The sequence below is a fragment of the Purpureocillium takamizusanense genome, chromosome 2 (genome assembly GCF_022605165.1).
Source record: "Purpureocillium takamizusanense chromosome 2, complete sequence".
Lineage (NCBI taxonomy): Eukaryota > Fungi > Ascomycota > Sordariomycetes > Hypocreales > Ophiocordycipitaceae > Purpureocillium > Purpureocillium takamizusanense.
In genome coordinates this window covers 2906266-2928463 of record NC_063069.1, presented here as the reverse complement: position 1 = coordinate 2928463, position 22198 = coordinate 2906266, and the positions used below count along the sequence as shown (strand labels likewise).

Sequence of the window (22198 nt, the reverse complement as noted above, 5' to 3'; positions counted from 1 at the left end):
GATGCTCTTGCTACCACTACCAAACACAATCGTGGGAGGCCGGGACGGCGGGCACGGCACCCTCTTGGCTTGGAAAACGCCTCCCGACAAGAGACCAACCCTCCACTCGACGAGGCTGCTGGCAGGACACCATGGACGTTGCGAGCAGCGGGGGCCGTCTGATCCGAGTTGAGCATCTCGGATTCACCTGGAGCAGCGCGTCATTCATTCGCTCGCCGCTGGCCGAACACGATTACTTCATCTCGCCAGTGCGGGCCTGAGCTGACGGACGAAGCTGGCCGACGGACGTACGCTGTGGTGATTCGAACCCGTTCACAACGGGGCTTGGTTTGAGCCCTGAATGGCTGCTTCGAAGGGACAATCGTCCGGGTGCGGCGTCGAGTGTATTCTGCGTCGTCGGCCTCAGTCAGGGTCCTGCGCCATAAAGGCAAGCCACCCGCCATCTGGAAGCGCGGGCACGCAGAGAGCTGAGGAAAACATGTCGTTGCCCTTTGCCGAAGACCCGGACGACCCGGAGCTGTGGTTCCACGGCGTTTGCTCTGTACTCTGGAGAGGTAAGCTGCAAGGTTTCGCATGGCACGTCGCTATGGCGGCTGAGCTCAACAATCGTTCGAGGCGACCCACACCACAGGTGACTGGGCTGGGTTCAAAGAAAAGAGTGATGATGGTGGATGGCCAGACGCACACGCACCTCATGGACGGATAGGGGACCTACTTACCCGCCCACTAAAAACCTCGAGGTAATTACCTACGTACCTAAGGTAAGGTACCTTGGGTACTTTAGCAACCCAAGGTACTAACCGAGGGCAGCAGACGGAGACGCCCTTTTCTGTTGCAGAATCCTGCAAGTTGGTCGTACCGCCCCCAAGCAACTCGCAACTGCCGCATGGGGTCGCGCAGTCACGGAAGAGACCCTAAATACCTAGGTACTACTATAGGTACTTGGTACATTACTGACAGAACATGGGTGCCTGACTCGACTGCAACGTGGGAGGAAGCTACCTCGGGAGTGTTAGTCTCGGGCTCCAGGCGGCTATTTAGCTTCAGGCCCGCACTGTGCGGCCATTACCACTTTCAATCTACCACCAAGTAGATAAGGTACCTACTTAGGTAGGCACCCAGGGGGGCAAGGTACTAAGGTACTACTAAACCACCTAGATATCTTATTAGGTAAGGTGCCTCGGTGTGCCTCTGCCCCGAGGCAGGGAACAAAGTACCAAGGTATACTGTACGTACCTGCGTTCACGGGATCCACCGACCGCCCCTCTTATTGCCGTAGGTTTAGAAGGCAGGGGCCACCTTTACTGAGAATTTGATCCAATGTCGGTTTAACTAGCAGCTCGCTCCAAGCAGCCGCGACGGACGGTGACAAATATACCGGGCTGCACAAACACTTGCCGCCGCCGGAGGCTTTCTTTTAAGTGATGATGACGTGGCGAAGGCAGGCCAAGGAAGGTACTCATATGGAATTACACACGAAGTACTTCGTACTAACATACCTACCACATCAGGGGAGGGGAAAAAATTCCGAGCCAAAGTGGCAACACAGCGCCATGCCAGGCGGAGGCTGAGGCAGGGACGTGCAGTGTAACCGTTCAGCGTTCGGTCGTGTCTGTGCGGCTACCCGGAGCCAGCATTCAATGGAGAGCACCCGCAGTATTTGTGCCAAGCAGGCCTTTTCTTTTCTTTCTGCCTTGAGTGAACGGCCGGCCGCTGAGGTAGAAAGGCGTACATTCCCAACGCACTGTAGATGGATGACAGTACATACCTACCACTTGCTTCCAGTATTGTATTCCAAGAACTCCTCGTGGCACATGTGGTGTTCTCGTGCTGACCGACCTCCGATGTCGTCGTCGGCGTCGTCTGCGCCGCCTCCCCATCCCATCCATATGGTTGGTGTGTCGCGAACCTCTCGCCGCCGCCGCCACCACCACCCTTGAGATCCGCTGGGTACCTTGCGTTAGTTACTGGCCTGTTATATTAGTAGAGCCCTTCCAGCACTGCGTTGATCCTGTTGCGTGAGTGCCGTCTGCCTAACAAAGCCAAACGGAACCTGTTCTGGCAGGGATCGATCTGGACTTTGTCCAGAAAACCGAGGTGGGCTTGTAGAGGCATGTTATATTAGATTATGGAATACGTGCAGAAGCTGACCAGCCCGACCCCCCTCTATGCCCGCCCACGACTCGCCGACAGCGCCATTGGACGCCTTGCCGAGAAACTCTCCAGCTGACGGGGTGTCGGCGTCAGCAGGTGTGCAACGTTGGTGTCATTCGTGAGGTGCCTTGCTTATCACGAGTTTGCGCAGGCGATCGTGTGCCAGCTCGAGGGCTGTACTTCGTGCGTACGAGTCTACTTCCCGCACGTTGCAGTGTCACGGGCACTAGCCGTTGCACTCAGTGACACTTGGGTCTTCTCTGAGCCTCCCAGGGTCAGTGGTTGCAGGCAGGCAGACAGCAACGGCCTGGGTCTGAAGCCGTGTTTTCGGCCTCGGGTAAAAACTCGGGCTAATACAAAAGATAAGCGGCGCTGGTTGCGCCAAAGGCATCGATTGTTCTTATGACTAGATCCGAGAACGCGAGAGTGCTGCTACTGACTGCTGCTATCGCCGGCCATATAGACGGACCGTTATCGCAAAATCATCGTGGGTTGGAGCATGCAGCCATCGTTAAAACCGCAGCCCTTGCAGAGAGGCAGTTTGCCTGATCAGCAGGTCTGGGTATAGGACTAGCAACCACCCACAGACTTGAAAAGACTGCTATACACACACGACATCGAAGTCTGGGAACTGCTTCTTCTGAGTACCAGGTCTTCTCATAAAGGGGCCAGCTACGAGATCCCGTAAACGCCATCTGGTCCACGCTGAGCAGATGGTTCCAACCTGCTCCACGGAGGGGGAACACACCGATCGAGCACCCTTATGACAGACAGTACGGCTGAGGCTTAGCTCGGGGGTACTCTCATGTACATACTTGTACGTAGTTGATCCTGATGTAGGGCCCGCCCCTTTCTGCGACGACGGTGGCACACCATGTCGGCTAATCTTTGTGGCGCACTCTTCGCATTCTTCTTGGTTGCGGAGAAGGGCTGTCTCTGCATGGTCTCGCTTTGGAATCCCCCCGCAGATGCCCGGCCGCCCTGTCCCGTCGCCGCCAGACCCTGATCCTTGTGAGTAGCGCGGCGTGTTCGACACCGAATCGGCGACTGACGCACCAGATTGCCTCACCCAGATCGATCCCGAGATGGCGAAAGGGCTGGCCGATAATTTCCGAGCCCTCTAAAACGTGGGATGCCGCCCCCTTCCATTTCGACCAAGGGCACAGTTGCTGTATGACCGAAGAACTTGGCACGCAGGCCGAAAGCTTTCCTGTCGTAGGACGCTGGACCCCGCAGCTAAGACATAGAAAAGACTGAGCGACGTTCAGCACCAACACAAAGCACGCCAAAGTGGTAGGGGCGGCGGCTACAGCAAACTGTTTACAAGGCCGCTCGATCTTCAGATGTGGTGTGGCAGTTCGGTTGCCCACGTGGGGTTGGAATCCCCAACCAGGAGTGAGAAAAGGCCAATTTTCTCGTGCCAGAGGTGCGTTGTGGCGTGACGCCTCTTCATGTTGATGTGGCCGCCCGCGTACTGTGGTAGCGATTTTGTGCTGAACTCAATGGCTTGACCCTTGAACAGCACACCAGGTACGCAAACAACCGGTCCATTCGTCGGCTGTCGTGGGGAACAGCCAGTCAATAGCGGTACGCGCGCCCCCTTTCACCGCCCTGGAGTTAATGGAAATAGGCTCTGTTGGTCATGGCGCTGTGGATGGCCCTGGTTTGGGATGAGTGTGAGTAGCACAATCGATCGCGATATGAACTCAACACGCCTGCGATCACGCCGGTGATACGGACTTCAACGTTCTGAAGCAACTCCTAGGTTGACAGCACCCGGAAGCTGGGTGGACGTGTGGTCTTCGAGAAGCTCAAATGGAGTCGCATTGGTGACACGCTGGATGCCCATTCCGCAGAGCCTGACAGAGAACTGGCTGGGCGAGAAGTAGTAGCCTGTGACGAAAAAGCTCTGGCGGAAAGGATCGCAGCCACGAGAGCCGAGAGCCTTTTGTTGGTGGTCGTGCCCGGCCCTGCGTAATGCCATCATTCACTCACCCCGAAAGCTCCGAGAAAGAAGTCCCTCACAAGGCTGACCTCATCGGGAGTGCCGCACACGAGGCCGGCCCTCTCGTCGCAGCTATCCAGAGGTCGCGCTAGAATGTCGTCGCCCGTGTCAGGGTCAATGGCCCTGCCGCCGGCGCATTCCATGGCGAGCGCCACTGGACAGAGCTCATACAGGCGACGCAACTTTGCCGTGCTGGTGGCGGTGACAGGCGACACGTACACACCATGGCCCTTGACGAGGGCGTGAACCAGGTCCGGGACTAAACCACCACTGTACCGCAGCGTGTATTTGTTCTCCACGAAGTGCGCAATAAGCCGCATGTACGACGGACATTCCGCGGCTGCCCGTAGATTCGCTGGAGCAAAGTACCTCGTCTTGAACGGCGCTTTGGCAAAGGCCACAGCAGGGCGGAGGATAGTGGAGCAGCACTGGCCACTCTCGCTTCGGACGCCGATGGCGATCTCCAAGCACACGGGCTCGGACCCCGGGAGGCGGATGGCGAGGATGGCGGTGGTGCGAGGGCCGTAAATACCGAGGACGGCGGCAATCATCTTGTCCGCAGGGGACTGACGCAGCGCCGATGTGCCATCCCAAATGCCAACGATGGTGCCGACGGTCCAGTTGGGGCCAATAATGGAACTCCCGTCGAGCGGGTCAAACGCAACGGCATACCGCTCGCTCTTGTCGGCAAAGGCTGACGCGCTGTTGACGACCCGTTCCGTCGGGTCCTCCTCGCTGCTAACCGTCGCAACCGCTGGGCATCGGGAAAGGGCTGCGCGGAGAATGTCCTCGGCCACGACGTCGACATTGAGCTGGTCGTCGCCGAAGGCATTTGCGGTACCAGCGAGGGCGACATGGTGCGACTTGCGCAGGGCATGGGCGATGTTGGCGACGCAATCCAGAAGCCCCGGAAGCAGCGACTTGCAGAGAGCTGGGCGGGCGCTCAGTGCTGGCAGAAGCTGCTCGAGTTGATGATCCATGGTGATGGCTCAGACGCTGCCGGGGCGTTATGCGTAGTTGCGCGGTGGGCAGAGCTTATTGTTCGAAATGGTGCTTCTCATGTGCGGTTATTAACGTACGAAGTAGTACGCAGTAACTAACGTTATGTCGTGGAGTCGGTTGTGGATGGATGGATGGATGTGGCGTGGGCGTCCATCCCCACTCGTCAGCGACGCACCACTATTTCGACCCGTCTGCGGGCCGGCCACCCAGGCGGAGGACAGAAAACGCAAGCGTATTACCTGGGTACCTAGGTATAACTTACTGTACGTATGAACCTTCTCAGTGCGAGATAACACCTTGTTTTGCAGCGGCACTACGAAGTTTAGTACTACGTAGTGCCGACGACAGGGGAGGAGGGATTTGGGTTTCCTAAGGCACCTACTAAGCTTTCGAGATAAAGTACCAAGGTAAGGTCTATCTACCTTATATACCTTGTCTAGGTACTAACGGTACGCACTCGTATAATGGTAGCTGGCGGGACACAGGTAAGCACAGCCGGTCAACACTGATGCCGAATTTGATACTGATTGTGTCTTGAGCTCTTCAGTTCCAGCCACGCATGCTCTATCGCATCGCATCGCACACCAGCCGCGCGCCTGCCCTGCCCCCAGCGCCGGCAATCTGCTCGTGGCACCTGCCCTTGGCGTCTGTCCGCACGATAGGCAAGCGTGCCCGAGGAGTCGCGACATGGAGGAGGTAGCCGAGCCTCATTGACAGCGGTCGCTGCTACAAACGTTTAGTGGTATTGAAGTTCCACACCAGTACAAACAAATGGAAGTCGCGACTGTATCTTGGGGAGTATGTTCTCTGGTACCTTGGTAGTAAGTACTATACCCCATAGTACGAAGTACCAGGTCTAGTACATCGTACTGACCTGGGATCAGTGGATGCAGTGTCTTTGCCTGGAGGTGGCGGGCGCCACGTGCCGCTGGCCAACCAGGCCGCAGGGCTGAGCCGAGGGTGCCTTGCCGCGGCCGAGACGCGCACGCACACCCACGTCATCTGGACGACGCTCCAGCCGCCTGTAGTAGGTGTGCAGCTTCGTGAATCGTGACAACACGGCACGGCATGATCTGCTGCCGAGCCGAAGCGTGTCGCTTCTGTGCAACCCTGTCTCCCGAAACATCTTCCCGCCAGACAGCCTCGCGACACACTTTGCTTCTTCTCCCCTGACTGTCTGACCCGTTCCGACAATTGCCCATGCGCTTCGCAATGTCACGACGGCAATCTTCGCAACAGTCTGTCCTGTCGACGGGCTGGCTTTGGCATCACCCCTGCACCTTCGGCTAAGACCGAAGACCAACAAAGACCATTCACTCCTCGACCTTATCGACCTCGAATCAGCCTCTGCCGTATCGCGCGTCGCCCCGCGCCCTCCATTGCCCGCATGGCAGCCCCAACTCACACCCGCGGCCCCGGATGCCGCCTCGCTCCCGTACGCCACCCAGCCCTCGAAAACGACATGCCTCCGACCGCCGCCCAATTCTTCTATTCATCCCTCATCCCTATCGATGACCCCCTATCAACAGGCTCCCCTGCCAGCACGTCCGACCCGAGATCTTCAAAACGGCAGCTTCGCCCCTTTAGTACCGAGGACAACATTGCTCTAGAGAAGGCATGGCTGAACCTTGCGTCGCAGCCAGACCGCCTCCGGCACCTTGGGTCCAGACTTGGCCGCGAATTCGAGGGCTCGGCCCCGGGAAATGCCTTCGCAGAGAGAGAGACGCTCGTTCAAATGCTGGCGATGGATCACCGAGAGAAGCACCCTCATGCCGCCTCCACATTAGATCCTTCAAATGCAGTCACGCGGGCTTCCATTGTCCCATGTTGCACCGAACTCCTCATGAGTGTCTCGGAAGGGTTGCAAACCAGCTTCTGTAGCTTGTCCCGGAAACACGACCCACAATTGAGCATTGAGGAGGTTGCGCGCGACGTTCTCACGGCCATGAACGCTTCGCGTAGACCCGGTGCTGCTGACAACCAAGAGCAGATATCGCCGACGAGCAGTCCTCGGGGGCATCCCGGTGGCAAAGACAATGAACATCTTCAGCGTGCCCACAACGAGAGCTCTGATGCAAAGCGGCGGCCTCGTTCGACATCCCAGCTTACCAGCAGCTCGTCTCGGACTCATACACCCAGCAGCGCGCGGGCGACCTTACGCGCCCACCACGGTGATGATGGCATCTCAGGCAAACCATTTGTGCGCGTTGTCAGCCTTGACAGTCATCCAGCGTCGGGATCAACTTCACTTCCGCGCACCGCCGTCGTTGCAAATGCTCCATCTGCTAGACGGGACGATGGAGGCTCTGCAGATCGCGATACATCTCCAGCGCTACTGGAACATCTTGAGAACTCAAATGCCGTGATGCCGGGCGTGAAGAGCATGGCGGAAGTCCCTGTTGGCGTATCCCGCTTGCATAAAGTCTCTCTCCCATTGTTACAGATGAAACCGATTTATTGGTCTCCAGTCAACGATATCGCAATAGTAACAAGAGCCACCTGGTTCTACAGGTAAACAATGTGTTTCTTGGGGATTTTTTTTGGCAGTATGGTACTAATGCATACCTCAGAGACACCATGTTGCCAATCGCTCCTGTTGTCGCCAACCAGCTTGAAGCTGGGTATCAAGAGTTGCGTCCATGGACTGAGACCTGGAACGACGAAATTCGATGCGCCATAGATGTTGGGCCACTGGGTGAGGAGAAAGTGGCGCATTTACTCTGGCCACAAGACTCACATCAGCCATACTTGAACAAAAAAGGTGCTGAGGCTGAAGCACGTGTTTCCTCTGACCCTTTTTGCGCCTCACGCTGCTCTCAAGGCGAAGCAGCCTGCCAAGGCTCCATCGAACCTGTTCTGAATGGGCCAGCCATTGCCTCAGGACCGTCTAATAGGCCATTTGCCAACTATCACGTCATCTACCAAGACGAGGGGCAGGCGTTCTTGTTAAAGCCCAGCCTGAAACCGTCGGCATACTATGGGAGGACACCTTTGAACAAAATAGTGAAAGGTTTTACTGTTGGGGTACCCGTCATCAGAGGATTTGATCGTCACACCTGGGACCGCCTTCACGAAAAGACGCGGGTGACTGTAGGCCAACCCGCTGTGTCAGCGACTGAGGAGCTTCAGCAAGAGGACAACTGCAATACATGCACGGCATGCAAGGCAGCCAAGCGCGACAATCAAGTCACCGACCTGATTCTTGTAGCTCACGGGATTGGGCAAAAGTTTGCAGAAAGGGTGGAGAGCTTCCATTTTACCCATGCCATCAATGGCTTCCGAAGAGCCGTTAACTTGGAGATGAGCAATCCGCTCGTCCGAGAAATAATACGGAAGGACCAAAATGGCCTCATGATTCTGCCTCTTAACTGGAGGACTGGTTTGTCCTTTGAGGACGGCGGCCCTGTTCGAGAGGAAGACGAGGCAGCGCGGTCCGCCGACTCTTTCGCACTGAAAGACATTGAACCGAGCACCATCCCAGCCGTCCGCAGCATGATGTCCGATGTCATGTTCGACATCCCCTTCTATATGTCCCACCACAAGGGCAAAATGATCAAGGCCCTAGTGTCTGAGGCGAACCGGGTATATCGACTCTGGTGCCGGAACAATCCTGGCTTCGCCGAGAAGGGAAGAGTTCATCTCATTGCGCACTCTCTGGGTAGCGCCATGGCGCTCGATATCCTCTCGCATCAGCCAACAAGGGTGCCAAGGCTTGACCTCTCGCGACCCGAGCCCGCAACAAGCTTCTTCGAGTTCGACACGTGCAACCTCTTCCTCCTAGGTAGCCCCGCTGGATTTTTCCTTCTGCTCGAGCGCGGTACCCTCGTGCCACGGCGCGGACAGCGCAAGCCTGGAGCTGACCCAACTGATGTTACTGCAAAGTCTGTTGTCGGAGAAACGGGCACCCTCGGATGCCTGGCCGTGGACAACATCTACAACATCCTTGCCAAGGAGGATCCGATTGCCTACCTGCTCAACGGTGCAGTGGACCCGGCGTATGCGTCTGGCCTCAAGGTTGCCTACGTCCCCAGTACGACAACATCAATCTTGAAATCTATCGGAGACGCTGTACGTAACGTTGTTCCAGGCATGGCCCCGGCCCCCGATATCCTCGCTATGGAAGCAGAACGGCCGCCAACAGTACGACTGCCCTCACAGTTGGAATTGGAGGTTCATGACTTCAGTCGCGAGGAAATTGCCGAGAAGAAATTTCTTCTCCTCAATGACAACGGGCAGATCGATTGGTTCCTTAAGTCGGGAGGTGGTCCTCTCGAGATCCAATATCTCAACATGCTCAGCGCCCATACGAGCTACTGGACTAACCAGGACTTCATTCGCATGCTTTGCATCGAGATTGCGAGGAGACCAGGTAGAGCCTTCACCGTGCCCGCACTGAGGGCCGTCAAGGCAGGCAAGCGTTTTTCCCCCGCTACCCAATAGTCTAGGTAGCATGCGCGCTATGGTGAGCTTGGTCCTTTTACCCGTGAGGCTCACCAACTGTTAGGAGCAAGCGAGGCGTTCAAGGGGGCTGTAGCCAGCCGTTTTGATAACAACTCCACTTCCAGTGCCGAATGGAAAGCGCTTGTCCAAAGTACATTTGACTGTGGTTCACCTTTCTAGCAATTGATAGAGCATTGCACCACTGACACCATGACGCTCTGATATCTGCTGTAAGGTGTCGTTTGATCGAGACCCAGTCTCTTGCAGGACAGTGCTCAGCTCAGCTTCGATCGCCGTCGTGTAGCGATTGGGGAATGGCGGATGCTCAGGTTGACAATTCAGAAGTCGTCCAACTCCATCATTTCCTGATCCAGCTCTTCGTCGTCGTATTCATAAGTGTTCAAGCTGGCGAGGTCCTTGACCGTCACATTACGCTGCGCCTCCTCCTCTTCGCGTTTTCTCTCCGCGTCCATTTTTTCCTTGTGTTCTCTAAGGTCTTGGTAGCCCCACGTGCTGATCCCCTCTTGGTCCTTTGCGCGGAAGGGCTGCGCCATGGTGCGAAGGAACCTCCGTGCGCTGCTCACGGCCATATCGGTGCTCAGATTGACGTCGGCGTCGAGAAGACCCTGGTTGATCCACTTGGGCAGTTGACTCCGTTTCTTTTGAAACCGACGGTCGGCAAGAACCATGATACCGTAGTCATCCTTGCCTCGCAGCACTCGGCCCAGGCATTGGGCGGCGTGACGCATTGCGTCAAAAGACAAAAAGTCGTTCTCTTTGATGCGATAGGTCTCTCTCAGGAACTCGAGCCGGGCCTTCAGGATTCTTGATTCGGTGTACTGAAAAGGCACGCCTATGCAAAGCACAGTACGGCCGTACTGGTGGTCGAAGTCGATACCCTCCGAGACCTTTCCTCGCGCGACACAGAGCAGTATCGCGCCTCTGCCATTGCAGCAGGCTGTCCTGTACGTCTCGAGGGCCAACGAAGTCTCCTGCGCATCCGGCGTTTCGACCAGAATAAGCTTGTATTTCCATACCTCGTCTAGAATGCCCATGCCCTGCCACATGCTGATGATGGACTCCATATAGAGATAAGACGGAAAGAAGACAACCAGACCATCGGGAGTTATTTTGGCGAATTCGGTCAGAAGAGTGCCGTAGTTTCGCACAACACTAGGTTCGTTGCGGACCTGGAAACTAGTTGAGATGGAGGCTTGGTCGCTGCCTCTGGTCACGATCATGGGCAAGAAGGACCGACGAGCAAGTGTCATGCTGTACGATTCCTGAATGACAGTGGAGAAGTCCAACATCTTAGGGTACATCTCCAGCGGAGAGATAGTACCCGAGGTGATGATCACTGAGTAGAATCTCTCGAACACTGGACGAATCGCAATTGCCGCATCGAGGCAGGTGAAATGTAAAATAGGGTTGGGAACCTCGGCGGTGTCGGATTCGTATGGTTCAAGAATGAGTAAGAACCCCTTCTCATACGTCGCAACTAGTGTGGCAAAAGTGGCGACTTCTTGAAGAGGTTGGTAGTCCTCAATGTTTGTGAGTTCCAATGTTCGGACAAGCGACGTCAGGCGCTCGGCACAGAACCTGAGTGGTTTCTTCTCGATAAAAGTGTGCTCCTTAAGGTGCGCCAAGAAAGAGGGCGGTGTCTCTGAAATGACCTGCCGCACCTTCATGCGAGTCTACCAGGAAGATGTTAGGTACCATGGAAACAACGCCTTGAGGGCAAACAGACCTTGAGATACTCGATGAACCTCTTGAGGAATGCAACGAAGTGTTCTGCTCGTCTGATGTTGCCTGGCACGGCTTCTTTCAAAAGGTCCTCGGGAAGTACTGGAGCCGATTAATGCTCTGTCGACGCCCAGAGGTTGGCTGTGGATCATACCTGGATTTGACATGAAAGCGTCCTCCTGGCGCGCTTCGTCTGCCTCACGGAGGCCTTGTACCAACTTCTGGTACTCGTTCTGGAGCTGTTCCTGATCAGTGTCTCGCATGTCTGAGATTTTTTGCTCCAGGTTGTGCGCGCCGCGGGTGGCTCTTCTCAAAGAATCTTCAGTGATGTCGGTACTTAAAGACTCGATGCAAACATTGTCGATGTTATGCGCCTCGTCGAAGACGACGATGCAGTCTTTAGAAAAATCTCGGGAGACCCGTTCGGCTATTTTTGGATCGAGCAGGTAATGGTATGAGAAAATGACGACGTTGCAGTATTGCATCTAATAGCTAATCAACAATTGCGAGCGAAGTCTCGGGGCACGACTTACCATCCGCCGTGCAGTGAAGTATGGACACTGCTTATGCTCCTCTCCATAGCGCAGAATACCGTCGAAGGTCCACACTCCGTTGGGTATCAGATTGTGAGGTTCTAGCAGATCTAAATTCTGAGGCGCGAAGAGGTCAATTCTTGAACCTTGCATAAAGCAGATGGGGTCGGCAGAGGAGTTGTCTGACGAACATCATGGTATACGCAGACGTCGACACTCTCGCCGCGATCCTTCTTTTCCTTGACGAACCCAGCAGTCAAGCTTCTGCACCGGGCGTCGACGACAGAGCCGCTCTTTTCACGCTTCACGGAGGGGTGAAGGCATAAGTTCTTCCGGCTAGTGAGACCGAGCCCACGGAAGTCTTCTTCGTACCCAAGCTGATCCGCGCGATACTTCATCAAGGCTTTCAACTCAACAAGAGCCTTTTCGATCTCTGACATGGTCCCTTGAATCGACGTTAGGCAGGAGCGGAATCCGTGGCTAGCTTTACATACGCGAGCAGTAAATAAGCTTTCGCTTCTCAGGCATGTGCTGCTGATAGGCCACGATGAGGGAGAGAAGCGACACGGTCTTCCCTGTTCCTGAGGGCATCTCCAAGACGCAGTGACCACCTGCATCGAGGGTTTCTAGCGGTTTCCAGGGACCTGTCAGTGATGAAGACACAACTGGACGACACAATTGTGCGTGAGGCAGTGTGAAGTTGAGCAAAACTGACTCTTGAGATCGCACATGTAGCTGGCGATTGTGAAGGCGCAGTTAGTACGATTGGTTGCAGCGGGAGCTATTGAGGGTCACCAACGCATATTGCTCTATCACGTCGTTAGCGAAGTTGGGGCAAAGAAGAGCAGCAGGCACACGTACCAGGATAAATCCTCGGATACGGAAACAGAACGGGCAGGCCGCTTGCAAAAGTCAGCGTATTCAAGTCAGGCTGGTGGAGAGTAGCAGGGCTGCATCCGTACTCAATGTCAAATCTCATCTTTGCGGTCTTCTGCGGGATCGTATCCCGCGTGACCTTGGCTCTGCGGGCAGCGTGCACGAGCGAGGCAACGTGAATCTTGGGTGACGTGAACGGGGCCTGGCACTGGAGCCAGATGATCGCGAAATCACGTGACTTGTCGACCCACCTGTCGGAACGCCGGCGTCATGTGGCCCGAAGAGGAACCCTGCTCCTTCTCCGACACCTTTGTATTTCGAAGTTACCTCTCCTGCAGTCGCTCGCCCGTAGTGGTGCCGGAAGGTGTGCCGTCTGGCTACGATGCCATATGCCTTCGTTGTCTTAACTAGACGGGCAGAGCTAACGAGAGGGTGCATTGATCGTAGGAAGGTGTCGCGCCCTGGTCTTTGTGACCGCGCTCAAACAGCAGGCTGCCGAGACCGGCCAAGGATCCACGGATAGATCCCCGTTAATACAAGATCGATTGCGATTGTGATTACACGATCCACCGGTCCCATCTGTCAAGTGGAACCCCGTTGGGGTTTCAACGAACTTCCTCTAAACCCCGGCCGCTGAGCCGATCGTTTACGTGGACGCTACGGTCTTACGAGGGGAGGCGACGTTAGTTAGAACTACCAGGTATGGACCTAGTACTAACGAGATTTCCAGCGTCAGACTGTCACATCGTCCAGTCCATGGGGTGGACCACTCGCTAGACATTGGCGGGCTTGCACATGATGCTCATGGGGACGAACTGGTGTCGTGCGCTAATGCACAATAACGCAGCGAGCATGGAGCTGCTTGGCCAGCAAACACCACGCACGCAAGGCACGGATTCGGTGACATGGAATAAGACATCGCCAACGCCAACGGCAGACACAAGTCTGACGAATGGACCTTCTAACGTACGAAGTAGGTATGACGAGATAGAGAGCTGTTGGGCCATTGCCTGTGCACTGTACAGTGCCTCGTCCATACAGTGCAGTTGTGCAAGTGTAGTGGAAGAACAAGGCGACCAGGGCCAAAGTATTGAATCCGCGCGGACATGCTAATGACCGTTGGAACAACAGCCGCCCCCCCTCTTTGGTTCGGGTCAGGGACAACACGCGCCTGTCACAGTTCTCTGAGGCCGGGGCACGGAGAGGCATGAGATGCTATTGTGGTGGCCAAAACAAGACTCGCAAACCCTTGAAGCTCCTACGAAGTAGCCAGGGGCGTCGCAAGTGGCACTTGGCAGGAAGCACTGCCTGCCGCAGCCATTCTCCGGAGCGTGCCCAATGCGGCATCAGCATCAAAATTACCACACACCGTCGCAGATACAACGGCCCTGGTTGAGTCCTGTCTGCTGTGACGAGATGTGCCTTCAGTTGCAGATCCCGCCCGGGCATCGGCGGGATGGGCGTGGGGAGGCCCCGGCTCAAGCGTCCCACGTGCCGCCAGCTGACATTTTGCCACCGCTTCCAACAAGCCTCTGTGCGGAAGGCGATTGATAGACCTGTGTAAATCCGAGCCCCGCCATCCCACATGCACAGAGAAGCATTGGGGTCGAAAGGGAAAACCGCGGAGCAGCTGGGCTACGCCCATCGCAGCAGCATCGACCTTGAGTTTCAGACTCGGAGGTCGATAATGTGCCAACAATACCTAGTACCAAGCACGAAGGCAGGCCACTTACGTTGTATTCAGGCCGGAAGCACCCACGGGGTCATCGAGCACCTCCCACCAGAGTAGCGTACCTTAGCTGGGTTTTACTGCCTGCGACGTAACTACTGCCAAGGTGTATCCAGAGATAAGGAGAGGAGGGGGGCTCACGGGAAGGACCACGGCTGGCAAACCCCCGTCGTCGTCTCACCTCGCGAGGCAACCCTTTCCCCGCCTTTGTGGCGAGCTAACACGAAGGCGCTGAGGTCCCATCCAATCTTGCCAGGGCTGGGGCGCCGCCTCAACTCTCGGAGGCGTCAACTGCTGCATGCGCTGTGCTGCAGCTGCAGCAGTGGAAGGGGGTGGAGCGGAAGTAACAGTGGCCACCGGCACCTCTCCGGTGGGGCCTAGCCGCCCCCGCTAGAGTGTCAAGCGCCAACCTAACTGACCCTGGTCGCGTTGGATCCATTCCATGCCTCTATGTTAGTACAGGTACCTAGGTACAGCCCTCTCGCCGGGCCATCATCATCACGATCTCCGCCGTTCGTTGTCCAACGCTCGCCCTGACTTCTCCTATCAGATCTCGTCCGCGCCTGCCAAGGTCATAGAAGGTCTCACAGTAGACCCGACGTACTTTGTACGGCATATAAGTAGGTACCACAGTAGAGCAGATGCAAATGCCGTTGACACTGCTGCGACGGTAGCGGGCAGGCATCGAGTTTCAAAGCATGTCCGCTTGGGGCACTATAGTGCGGCAAGCAATGAAGTATTTCGGTCTAGCTATTAGTACTAAGGTGCCTACCTACCTACCCACTACCTGTAGCGAGTTGCCTATAGTAGGTACCTATGAACCTACCTAGTACCTACCTTATACTCCGTATACCGTATGATGGCACAGGCTTGCACGAGGCACGCGGAACCGACAGTAATTGGTAAGGGTACAAAGAAGGGACGGTAGGAAGAAGCACCTGCTGCCCTCTTCTTGCGTACCCTGCAAAGTAGGTAATCAACAACCCAGCAACCCGCCACCCCCCCTCAGCTCTGGTTGCGCCTGTTCTGTGGTGAGACACGGCCAGAGTCCCGCCACCTCACCACACGCTCGCGCATCCAATCTGCGCCTCGGACGAGGAAGAAACTGTGTCAAGGATTGCCACGATTTCGCACCCTCCTTTTCTGGCTTCCCCCCCGTCCAATGCAATCAATCGACCGACGAGTGTGCAGTCCCTGGGTCTGCAGTCTGCCAAGGTGCTTTCCCTTCCATTCGATGGATGGGTTGGACTCTTGCACAGTGCAGTGAAGCTGCCTGGCCTGTTAGCGACCGTCCTGTGCGCGACCCGACCTGACACACTAAGTTACCTGCCCGCCCATCTGCTGCGGCGAGCTGCGAAGTAACTGCACGTTCGTTAGGGGCTGCCCAACCAAACAGTGCTCCTACACCCCTCACTCGCTCAAATCACCCAACTTGCTGTTACTGTACCTGCTGATACACTTTTCTCCCATCTTTGGTTATTCTCCCTCCCCTCCCCTCCCCTCCCCTCCCGTCACCTCGTCTACCCTGCCCTGCCCTGTCCTGACCTATCTTTCCTTCTTCTACCATCCCCGAATTGTTCCAGCCTTTGGGCCCCAGAGCAGCAGACAATCAGCTCCTCTTCTCCCCTGCCTCGAAGCTGCCCACAAGGTGCTCTTCCCCTCCCCGGCCTCCACCCCCGCCTCCCCCACCGTTGACACCGAACACCCTGCGCGGGCCCGCCTCACCACGTCGTCGCCGCGCGGGCGTTCATCATCAACACCATTGCTGCGGTTAGATAGCGCCGCCTAATCATCGCATGCCCAACGTCGTTTCGTCGGTCACTCGCACTTTGCGCAGCCGCTACAGCACGCAGTGAGTACTAGTCGCTTGCGTCGTCAACCCTCGCCGACAGCGTTGCCATCGCCGTTTGCTCGAATGGCTCCCGTGTTTTCACCTACCTAGTTGCACAATTGATCTCGGCGTATGCTTTCTGGCTCCTGTCTGTGTCTTCCCTTCATCTTTGTATCCCCGTGGATTAACGACCGCCCGCCCGCCAAACCCACTGCTTCTTGCTATTAGCAACATTTGGAGCACAGAGTTCCGCGGAGGGCTTCTAGACAGGTCTGGAGAGGCACGTGTACAATGTTTTTAATGCTTCGGTTTTCGCCAACCCACTCGAGGCAATTGTCTGACCTCTGTCTTATCCCTACTGACAAGCCCATCTCTAACAGCCACCGAGTTCTGATCCGGGCGACCATTGCCACGAAGTCTTCCGTGGGCGACGACACAGGGCCATTTTCCCATGCACTGGCCTGCCCTCTCAGAGCAGTCAACACCCGCCTGAGTTCTGCCGCGGCTCACCTTGGCACGGCCCAGGCATAATGACTACAATTGCATTGCCTCGGCCGATTCCCCATCATAGTGCCGCGCCAGATCTGTCAAGTCCCATCACGCCACCACATACGCTCCAAGACGTGGGCCGAGCGCATTCATCACAGCAGCCATGTGCGACCCCAGCTCCCTTGCCTAACAAACACATCCCCATCTGCCCGACAGGTCCATCCAAAGCCGGCGAAGTCAATACCACCCCCCCTGCTTCGCCCACCAGCAACGACGATTACGAGCAAAGCTCGCTGTTATATCCTCCAGAAGGTTACAAGCGCGTCGAGAGCGGACACCTATCTATATATGAGCTCGACGCTGATCAGGTGGTTCTCGCACTTGAGTACTCCGCTCGCCAACCGCTCCCTTCGTCTTCGCTGGTGTTCCCATGGCTGCACGGCCTCCATCCAAACAACCAGATGCAGCAGGCATTCTTCATGGGCCGACGACGTTCTGCGAGAAAGACGCCCTCCTGCCTCAGAGGCGTCACGCTCGTCAAAGCGGATGGTGACCTATCAGTCGGTCGTCTCAAGGGTGCAATTACTGCAGACGAGTTCATGCGCCATCATCCTTCGCCCGACTTCATCGATCCCGATCCTGTTGACGGCTTTTCCGTCCGCAATTTCCATATTCAACCGGCCAAAGTCGCCCTAATTTCAGACATCGTGGTTTACGGTGACGACATCGCAAAGGCGCGTACATTGGCTTGGGACATTGCAGCTGCGAGATCTCGATGGCGCCAAACTCATGCATCTGAGAGTAAGGCGCTGCCCGAGTACAACACCTTTGTGTGCACAAGCACATTTGAGGAGTTTGAAAGGGATCATGGCAACCTCGTTGCTATTAATTCGGCAGGAAGCATCACGGGGAGAGTGCTTGACTTCGTCCAGCAAGAACGCAGGGAGATGTGGGACATGACAGAGGCCTCCGAAATATCTCACAACGTGTTCATGGGACCGACGCCGGAACCTGGTAGTGCTGAGGAGCAGAGGTTCGACATATTGATTGAATGTAGCGACGTCGGTCGCTTAAATCCGATGGCATTGCAACTCATAGCTGAGAGCTTGGATGAGGCTTTTGCGCAAGCTTTCCTCGACTTTCCCTCATCAGGCAGCATTCTACCCCCAACTTGGTCACACGAAGAAGCCGACGGAATACTGGAAACATGCCGCTGGATATATCATCTTTCTCATGGCACCTGTCCGGGCCCAGCTATCGCTTCGAGTGTAGACCATGAAGGCGATAGCCCTATGATCGTCGAGCAAGCGTCGCCAAGGCCGCGCAAGATACTGATACACTGCGCCGATGGCTACACCGAGTCTTCCATGCTCGGCATCGCGTACTTCAGCTACAGTACTGGTCGCACGGTCCCGGACGCGTGGCTTCATCTTCACACGTCAAAGCATCGTAACTTCTTCGCATACCCTACCGATGTGGCCCTGTTGACCGCGATTGCGCCCCGATTGCTAAGCAATTCCCCGGTTTGCCCGAGGAAAAGCCTTCGGGAGATCACGAGAGCTGTCAAGGATGAGCCTGCGTGGTTCGCCGGGTTGGATGGCTCGTTCCCCAGCAGAATTCTGGATTACCTCTACCTAGGAAATATCGGCCACGCCAATAATCCAGACTTGTTGAGAGAGATGGGAATCAAGCAAGTTCTGAGTGTTGGAGAGACTGCTGCCTGGAGAGATGGAGAGATGGAGGCCTGGGGGTCGGATAACGTCTGCTTGGTTCAAGATGTTCAGGATAACGGGATCGATCCTCTGACAGATGAGTTTTCTCGGTGTCTGGAGTTTATCGGTGAGTGATGGTCGCGACCTCGCTGCGATGTTTCTGACAAGGCCGAATTTTAGAGCGAGGGAAACGAAATGGAACTGCCACGTTGGTCCATTGTCGAGTGGGAGTCTCACGAAGCGCCACAATTTGCATCGCCGAGGTCATGAAAGAACTGAACATGACGTTCCCCCGGGCGTATTGCTTTGTTAGAGCTCGGAGGCTCAACGTCATCATCCAACCACACTTGCGCTTTGCCTACGAGCTACTGCAATGGGAAGAGTGGCTGCAGCAGAACGGCGATGCTGAAAAACCAGTTGAGAGAGAGCTCGAGTGGGGAGAGATCACGCGACAGATCGCCCTCATGAATCGCCCCTACTCCAGATGATTGATAGGGGTTGTGTCCTGCTTTGCTTAATACTCCTTTTCGCGGTTGGATAACGTTGGGCGTCTTGTTCTTGCATCGAATTTCTACTACATGCAACCGTCCGGAAACAGAGATACGAATTCACGAAATCGCGCCTGCCGCTATATTATACCACTCACCCGTGGGTCGGTGTAGTCACTGCCGGACTTCGTGGAAGGGCCGGAAGACAAACCCTATGAGATACGGAATATGCCTTCATGATTGTGTTTAGGGTTCTTCGAGTAAAGGTGGCAGGTCGTTGATGGCGTTATGCGGGCGACGCAGGGTAACTTGATTGGATAAGGCTGTTAGGGCCTGCTTTGAGCTGGCCATGAGGCATTTGAGTCTTGTGAGCATAACGACGCGTACATCCGATGCAGGCTAGATCGCAACTTGGATACCTAACACGGGTTCTTGTCCGATTGAGACCGCCGGTGCCGCTCTATGCAAGCTATCATCTCTCTCGTCCTCAGCGTGCTGATGCGCCTGCCGCATCCAAGTCATGGCTGGAGGGAATACAAGACACTGGCAAAGCCTGGATTCAAAGAGAACGTGACGATGTAGGAAAGGAACGTAGCGTTTGTTGCTTTGCGACGTGCGGATTTAGCACCCTGCAATTTCGATTATAGGCACAGGTACTCGTCACATCCATCCAAAACACATCTTTAGTCGCTTGGCGAGCCTCGACTCAGGCTTGCGTGCCGTCTAGTACAGATCACTACGGTGTCCTGTCTACCTATCCTCCGTATGTTGAGATATCGTTCTTATCGTCCCCTTCCAAAACCCTATAGGTAGAAGTTAGCTTCTAGATTGGAAATCGTCGGGCAAGCGAGAGGCATTGACTTACGAGAATTGCTTAACTAAGTAGCCTTCTCCGCCGTTCTCCATGTCAATGTTATAGACATAGAACCCGCCGTCGCTTGTAACTACCATCACCTGAGGGCTGCTGCTGCTCATAGCCACGACGCTGCGAAGGGGCCCTGCCGGGGTGGTTCCCGCGCTACGGAGTTGGGCTCCGGATGCGGCCGATTTGGGGATTTTGATATAGGCAAAGTCCCTCAGCGGTTCCCACATCTCAGTGACTGACGATGGGAGATAGGACCCGACCACCCCGGCTACACCGCGTCCCATGATTTGCGACGACCGTCGAAGCATGTTGCTGAAAGATCCACTCTGTCTACGATGGCCCTGCTTGTTGGCACCGGTGGGAGTGTTGGCCGCCGTGAGCTCGGCAGCGTCACTCCGTGGCGACTCGGCAGCGCTATTGCCAGGCGAGTCGGCATCTTCATAACTTCGGGCACGTGACCAGCGGTCTTGCCTCGGTGAGCCTGGCGGTTCAATAGGTGCCCCTGCGGGTGTTGTATTGCCGGGAGGGGCCCCTAGCCGGAATATGTGCACCGTATCTGATGTGGAGGAGACACAAAGGAGAGTAGAGCTGAGGTTAAAGGACATGCTGTAGATAGTTGATGGATACGTTCCGCGCCTAAACTGGTATAGCTTCTGACCGCGCGGGACAGAAAACACCCGGATGATTGTACCTGTCTCGCTGGCCGTCGCAAGCAGGGTGCCGTCACTGTTAAGGCATATGCAGCACAGGGGAGATCGATGAGCCTCAATGACGTTGACTGCCTTGAGTGTCAATGTGTCGAAGACCAGCACTTCTCCGGAGGTGGGGGCCACGTAGGTCGACTGCGGGGGGGCGTGTGATGGACGCCTATTGTCTGAGTCCTCCCGGGGCTTTGGAAGTGGATATGCGATGAAGCAATTCTCTGAGGACGGCGAGAGGGCGCATATCGCTGAGGGGTTCGGAGAGGTGGGGATGGTGTAGAGCAAGCTCATGTTGCTGATGTCGTATAGGTATATCTCTTCTTCGAGGACGACAGCGAGGCGCTTGCGATTCAGTCGAACGGCGAGCACGGCAGAAGGGAATGTGAGTTCGCAGATAACGGAGGCTCTCTATACGAAGCAAGGATTAGGCTGGCGCGAGACCGGGCAGGGGTGCTGGCGTGACGTACCTTTGTGTTTTGTATGATCAAGTGGCGGGGGGACAGGATCAGGGCGACCAGAGAGGTGGAGAAGAGCATCTCTATGATGGCGATGTTGCCGTCATCGCTAGTGAATATCCTTGAGAAGGGATCTGTGTGGTAGATACGAAAGCCCTTGGACGTGCCTGTGGGAGATGGGGGGTCAGCAAGATGCCTGAGCTATAAGAGTTGGTAACTGGGCGCCTACCGACGGCAAGACAGCTGTGGTCCTGATTGAAAGTAATGAAGTTCAGTGTAGGGCTGGCCATCTTGGACCAGGCGCCCTCCAGCGCGCAGTAGCTGGAGGACACACTGTCGTTGGGTTCGAGCTCCCGGAGTGAGGGCTGAATTGCGGTGCTCGACAACTGCGCAGAGGACGATGGTGGATACGGTCTGCCGTTCTCGCAATGCAGAGCAGAGAAATGTGACAGCCACGCGAGTATTTGCGTGTGTGGTTGAGGCGCCCACCGCTTGGGTGCTGGGCGTATGTGAGGGTTTGTCCGTGAGGTCGGGACCAGCGCGAGTGCGACGCACAAACGGAGGCGGCTTGCTCAGTCGGACGACGACAAGCAAAGAAGCAAAATACAAGGCGCTTGACGGCTGAGCAATGTTCGAAGGAGGAGGAGCTTCAAATGGTCGTAAATCGGGGGCCAGGTCGATATGGTCGAAGGGAGAGACTGGAGATGTCCTGCCTGGGGCTGGACGAGGAGGTTGATGACAAGGTCAGGTATTAAGTAACTCGGCATCAATCAACCTTGCGAAGCTCATGTGGAGGCGGGTTCGTCACGGCCTGCAGACGGGGGGGGTTTATTGGGGGAAGGGGAGCTAGCGGCGGAGTCGAGGTCTCTCGTACTGTACAAGGGCACATGTAATGTACTAACCCAAGGGCAGGGGAAGGTGCCTCCCAACTGAGGCTGGATGAGGTGCGCGCCTAGCCAGCGGCGGGCCATTTGGTAGGTACCACACCTTGTCGCTGACTGTGGGGCGCCTACAAGGTTTGCAGCCAAGTGCCTCGTCAACTCTTCTCCCAGGTACATTCGTTGCCTTAGGTAATCAGCGTCCTAGACTTGCGATTTCACACAGTGTGACACAAACCGAAGTAGTACAAAGTAATACCTTACTGTAGGTAGGACTCATCAGGGACACGACCGAGC

The 22198-nt window shown here is 55.8% G+C and overlaps 5 protein-coding genes across 6 annotated transcripts; 2 read left to right on the top strand and 3 right to left on the bottom strand.

The window, feature by feature from the left end:
* Window positions 1-4137: 4137 nt before the first annotated feature.
* JDV02_002693 (Sedoheptulose-bisphosphatase) lies at window positions 4138-5139 on the bottom strand (the record flags this gene model as incomplete). The annotated part of the gene is made up of 1 exon (XM_047983746.1): window positions 4138-5139. The coding sequence occupies one exon, from the start codon at window positions 5137-5139 to the stop codon at window positions 4138-4140; it is 1002 nt and encodes a 333-aa protein (XP_047839718.1).
* Window positions 5140-6172: 1033 nt separating this feature from the next.
* JDV02_002692 (uncharacterized protein) lies at window positions 6173-9943 on the top strand. The gene is made up of 2 exons (XM_047983745.1): window positions 6173-7672; window positions 7732-9943. Exons 1-2 carry the CDS (start codon window positions 6549-6551, stop codon window positions 9599-9601), a joined length of 2994 nt encoding a protein of 997 aa, XP_047839717.1. The 5' UTR covers window positions 6173-6548; the 3' UTR covers window positions 9602-9943.
* On the bottom strand, window positions 8337-12971 carry RAD3 (DNA helicase). The gene is made up of 10 exons (XM_047983744.1): window positions 12840-12971; window positions 12739-12779; window positions 12677-12686; window positions 12593-12612; window positions 12372-12503; window positions 12069-12322; window positions 11878-11994; window positions 11499-11829; window positions 11349-11446; window positions 8337-11295 (listed from the first exon to the last, which is right to left on the bottom strand). The coding sequence occupies exons 1-10, from the start codon at window positions 12854-12856 to the stop codon at window positions 9940-9942; spliced, it is 2376 nt and encodes a 791-aa protein (XP_047839716.1). The 5' UTR covers window positions 12857-12971; the 3' UTR covers window positions 8337-9939.
* A 2632-nt stretch (window positions 12972-15603) lies between these two features.
* PPS1 (tyrosine/serine/threonine protein phosphatase pps1) lies at window positions 15604-19621 on the top strand. 2 transcript variants are annotated; one of them, XM_047983742.1, is made up of 3 exons: window positions 15604-16593; window positions 16694-18641; window positions 18695-19621. In XM_047983742.1, the coding sequence occupies exons 2-3, from the start codon at window positions 16844-16846 to the stop codon at window positions 19000-19002; spliced, it is 2106 nt and encodes a 701-aa protein (XP_047839714.1). In that variant the 5' UTR covers window positions 15604-16593; window positions 16694-16843; the 3' UTR covers window positions 19003-19621. The 2 variants fall into 2 exon arrangements, with proteins under 2 accessions (XP_047839714.1, XP_047839715.1); XM_047983743.1 differs by having other exon boundaries at window positions 15604-16334; window positions 16694-19621.
* Window positions 19427-21842, bottom strand: ATG18 (autophagy protein). The gene is made up of 4 exons (XM_047983741.1): window positions 21253-21842; window positions 21036-21190; window positions 19868-20976; window positions 19427-19805 (listed from the first exon to the last, which is right to left on the bottom strand). Exons 1-4 carry the CDS (start codon window positions 21311-21313, stop codon window positions 19757-19759), a joined length of 1374 nt encoding a protein of 457 aa, XP_047839713.1. The 5' UTR covers window positions 21314-21842; the 3' UTR covers window positions 19427-19756.
* Between the last annotated feature and the right edge of the window lie 356 nt (window positions 21843-22198).

Coding starts and splice junctions, on each gene's coding strand:
- ATG18 (XM_047983741.1), bottom strand. CDS start 21,313: ATGGCCAGCCCTACACTGAACTTCATTACTTTCAATCAGGACCACAGC. Junction 20,977..21,035: donor TGATCATACAAAACACAAAG/GTACGTCACGCC, acceptor TGCTTCGTATAG/AGAGCCTCCGTTATCTGCGA. Junction 19,806..19,867: donor TACTTAGTTAAGCAATTCTC/GTAAGTCAATGC, acceptor TTCTACCTATAG/GGTTTTGGAAGGGGACGATA.
- PPS1 (XM_047983742.1), top strand. CDS start 16,844: ATGACTACAATTGCATTGCCTCGGCCGATTCCCCATCATAGTGCCGCG. Junction 18,642..18,694: donor TCGGTGTCTGGAGTTTATCG/GTGAGTGATGGT, acceptor GCCGAATTTTAG/AGCGAGGGAAACGAAATGGA.
- RAD3 (XM_047983744.1), bottom strand. Junction 11,830..11,877: donor ACTTCACTGCACGGCGGATG/GTAAGTCGTGCC, acceptor ATTAGCTATTAG/ATGCAATACTGCAACGTCGT. Junction 11,447..11,498: donor CGCTTTCATGTCAAATCCAG/GTATGATCCACA, acceptor AATCGGCTCCAG/TACTTCCCGAGGACCTTTTG.
- JDV02_002692 (XM_047983745.1), top strand. CDS start 6,549: ATGGCAGCCCCAACTCACACCCGCGGCCCCGGATGCCGCCTCGCTCCC. Junction 7,673..7,731: donor AGAGCCACCTGGTTCTACAG/GTAAACAATGTG, acceptor TGCATACCTCAG/AGACACCATGTTGCCAATCG.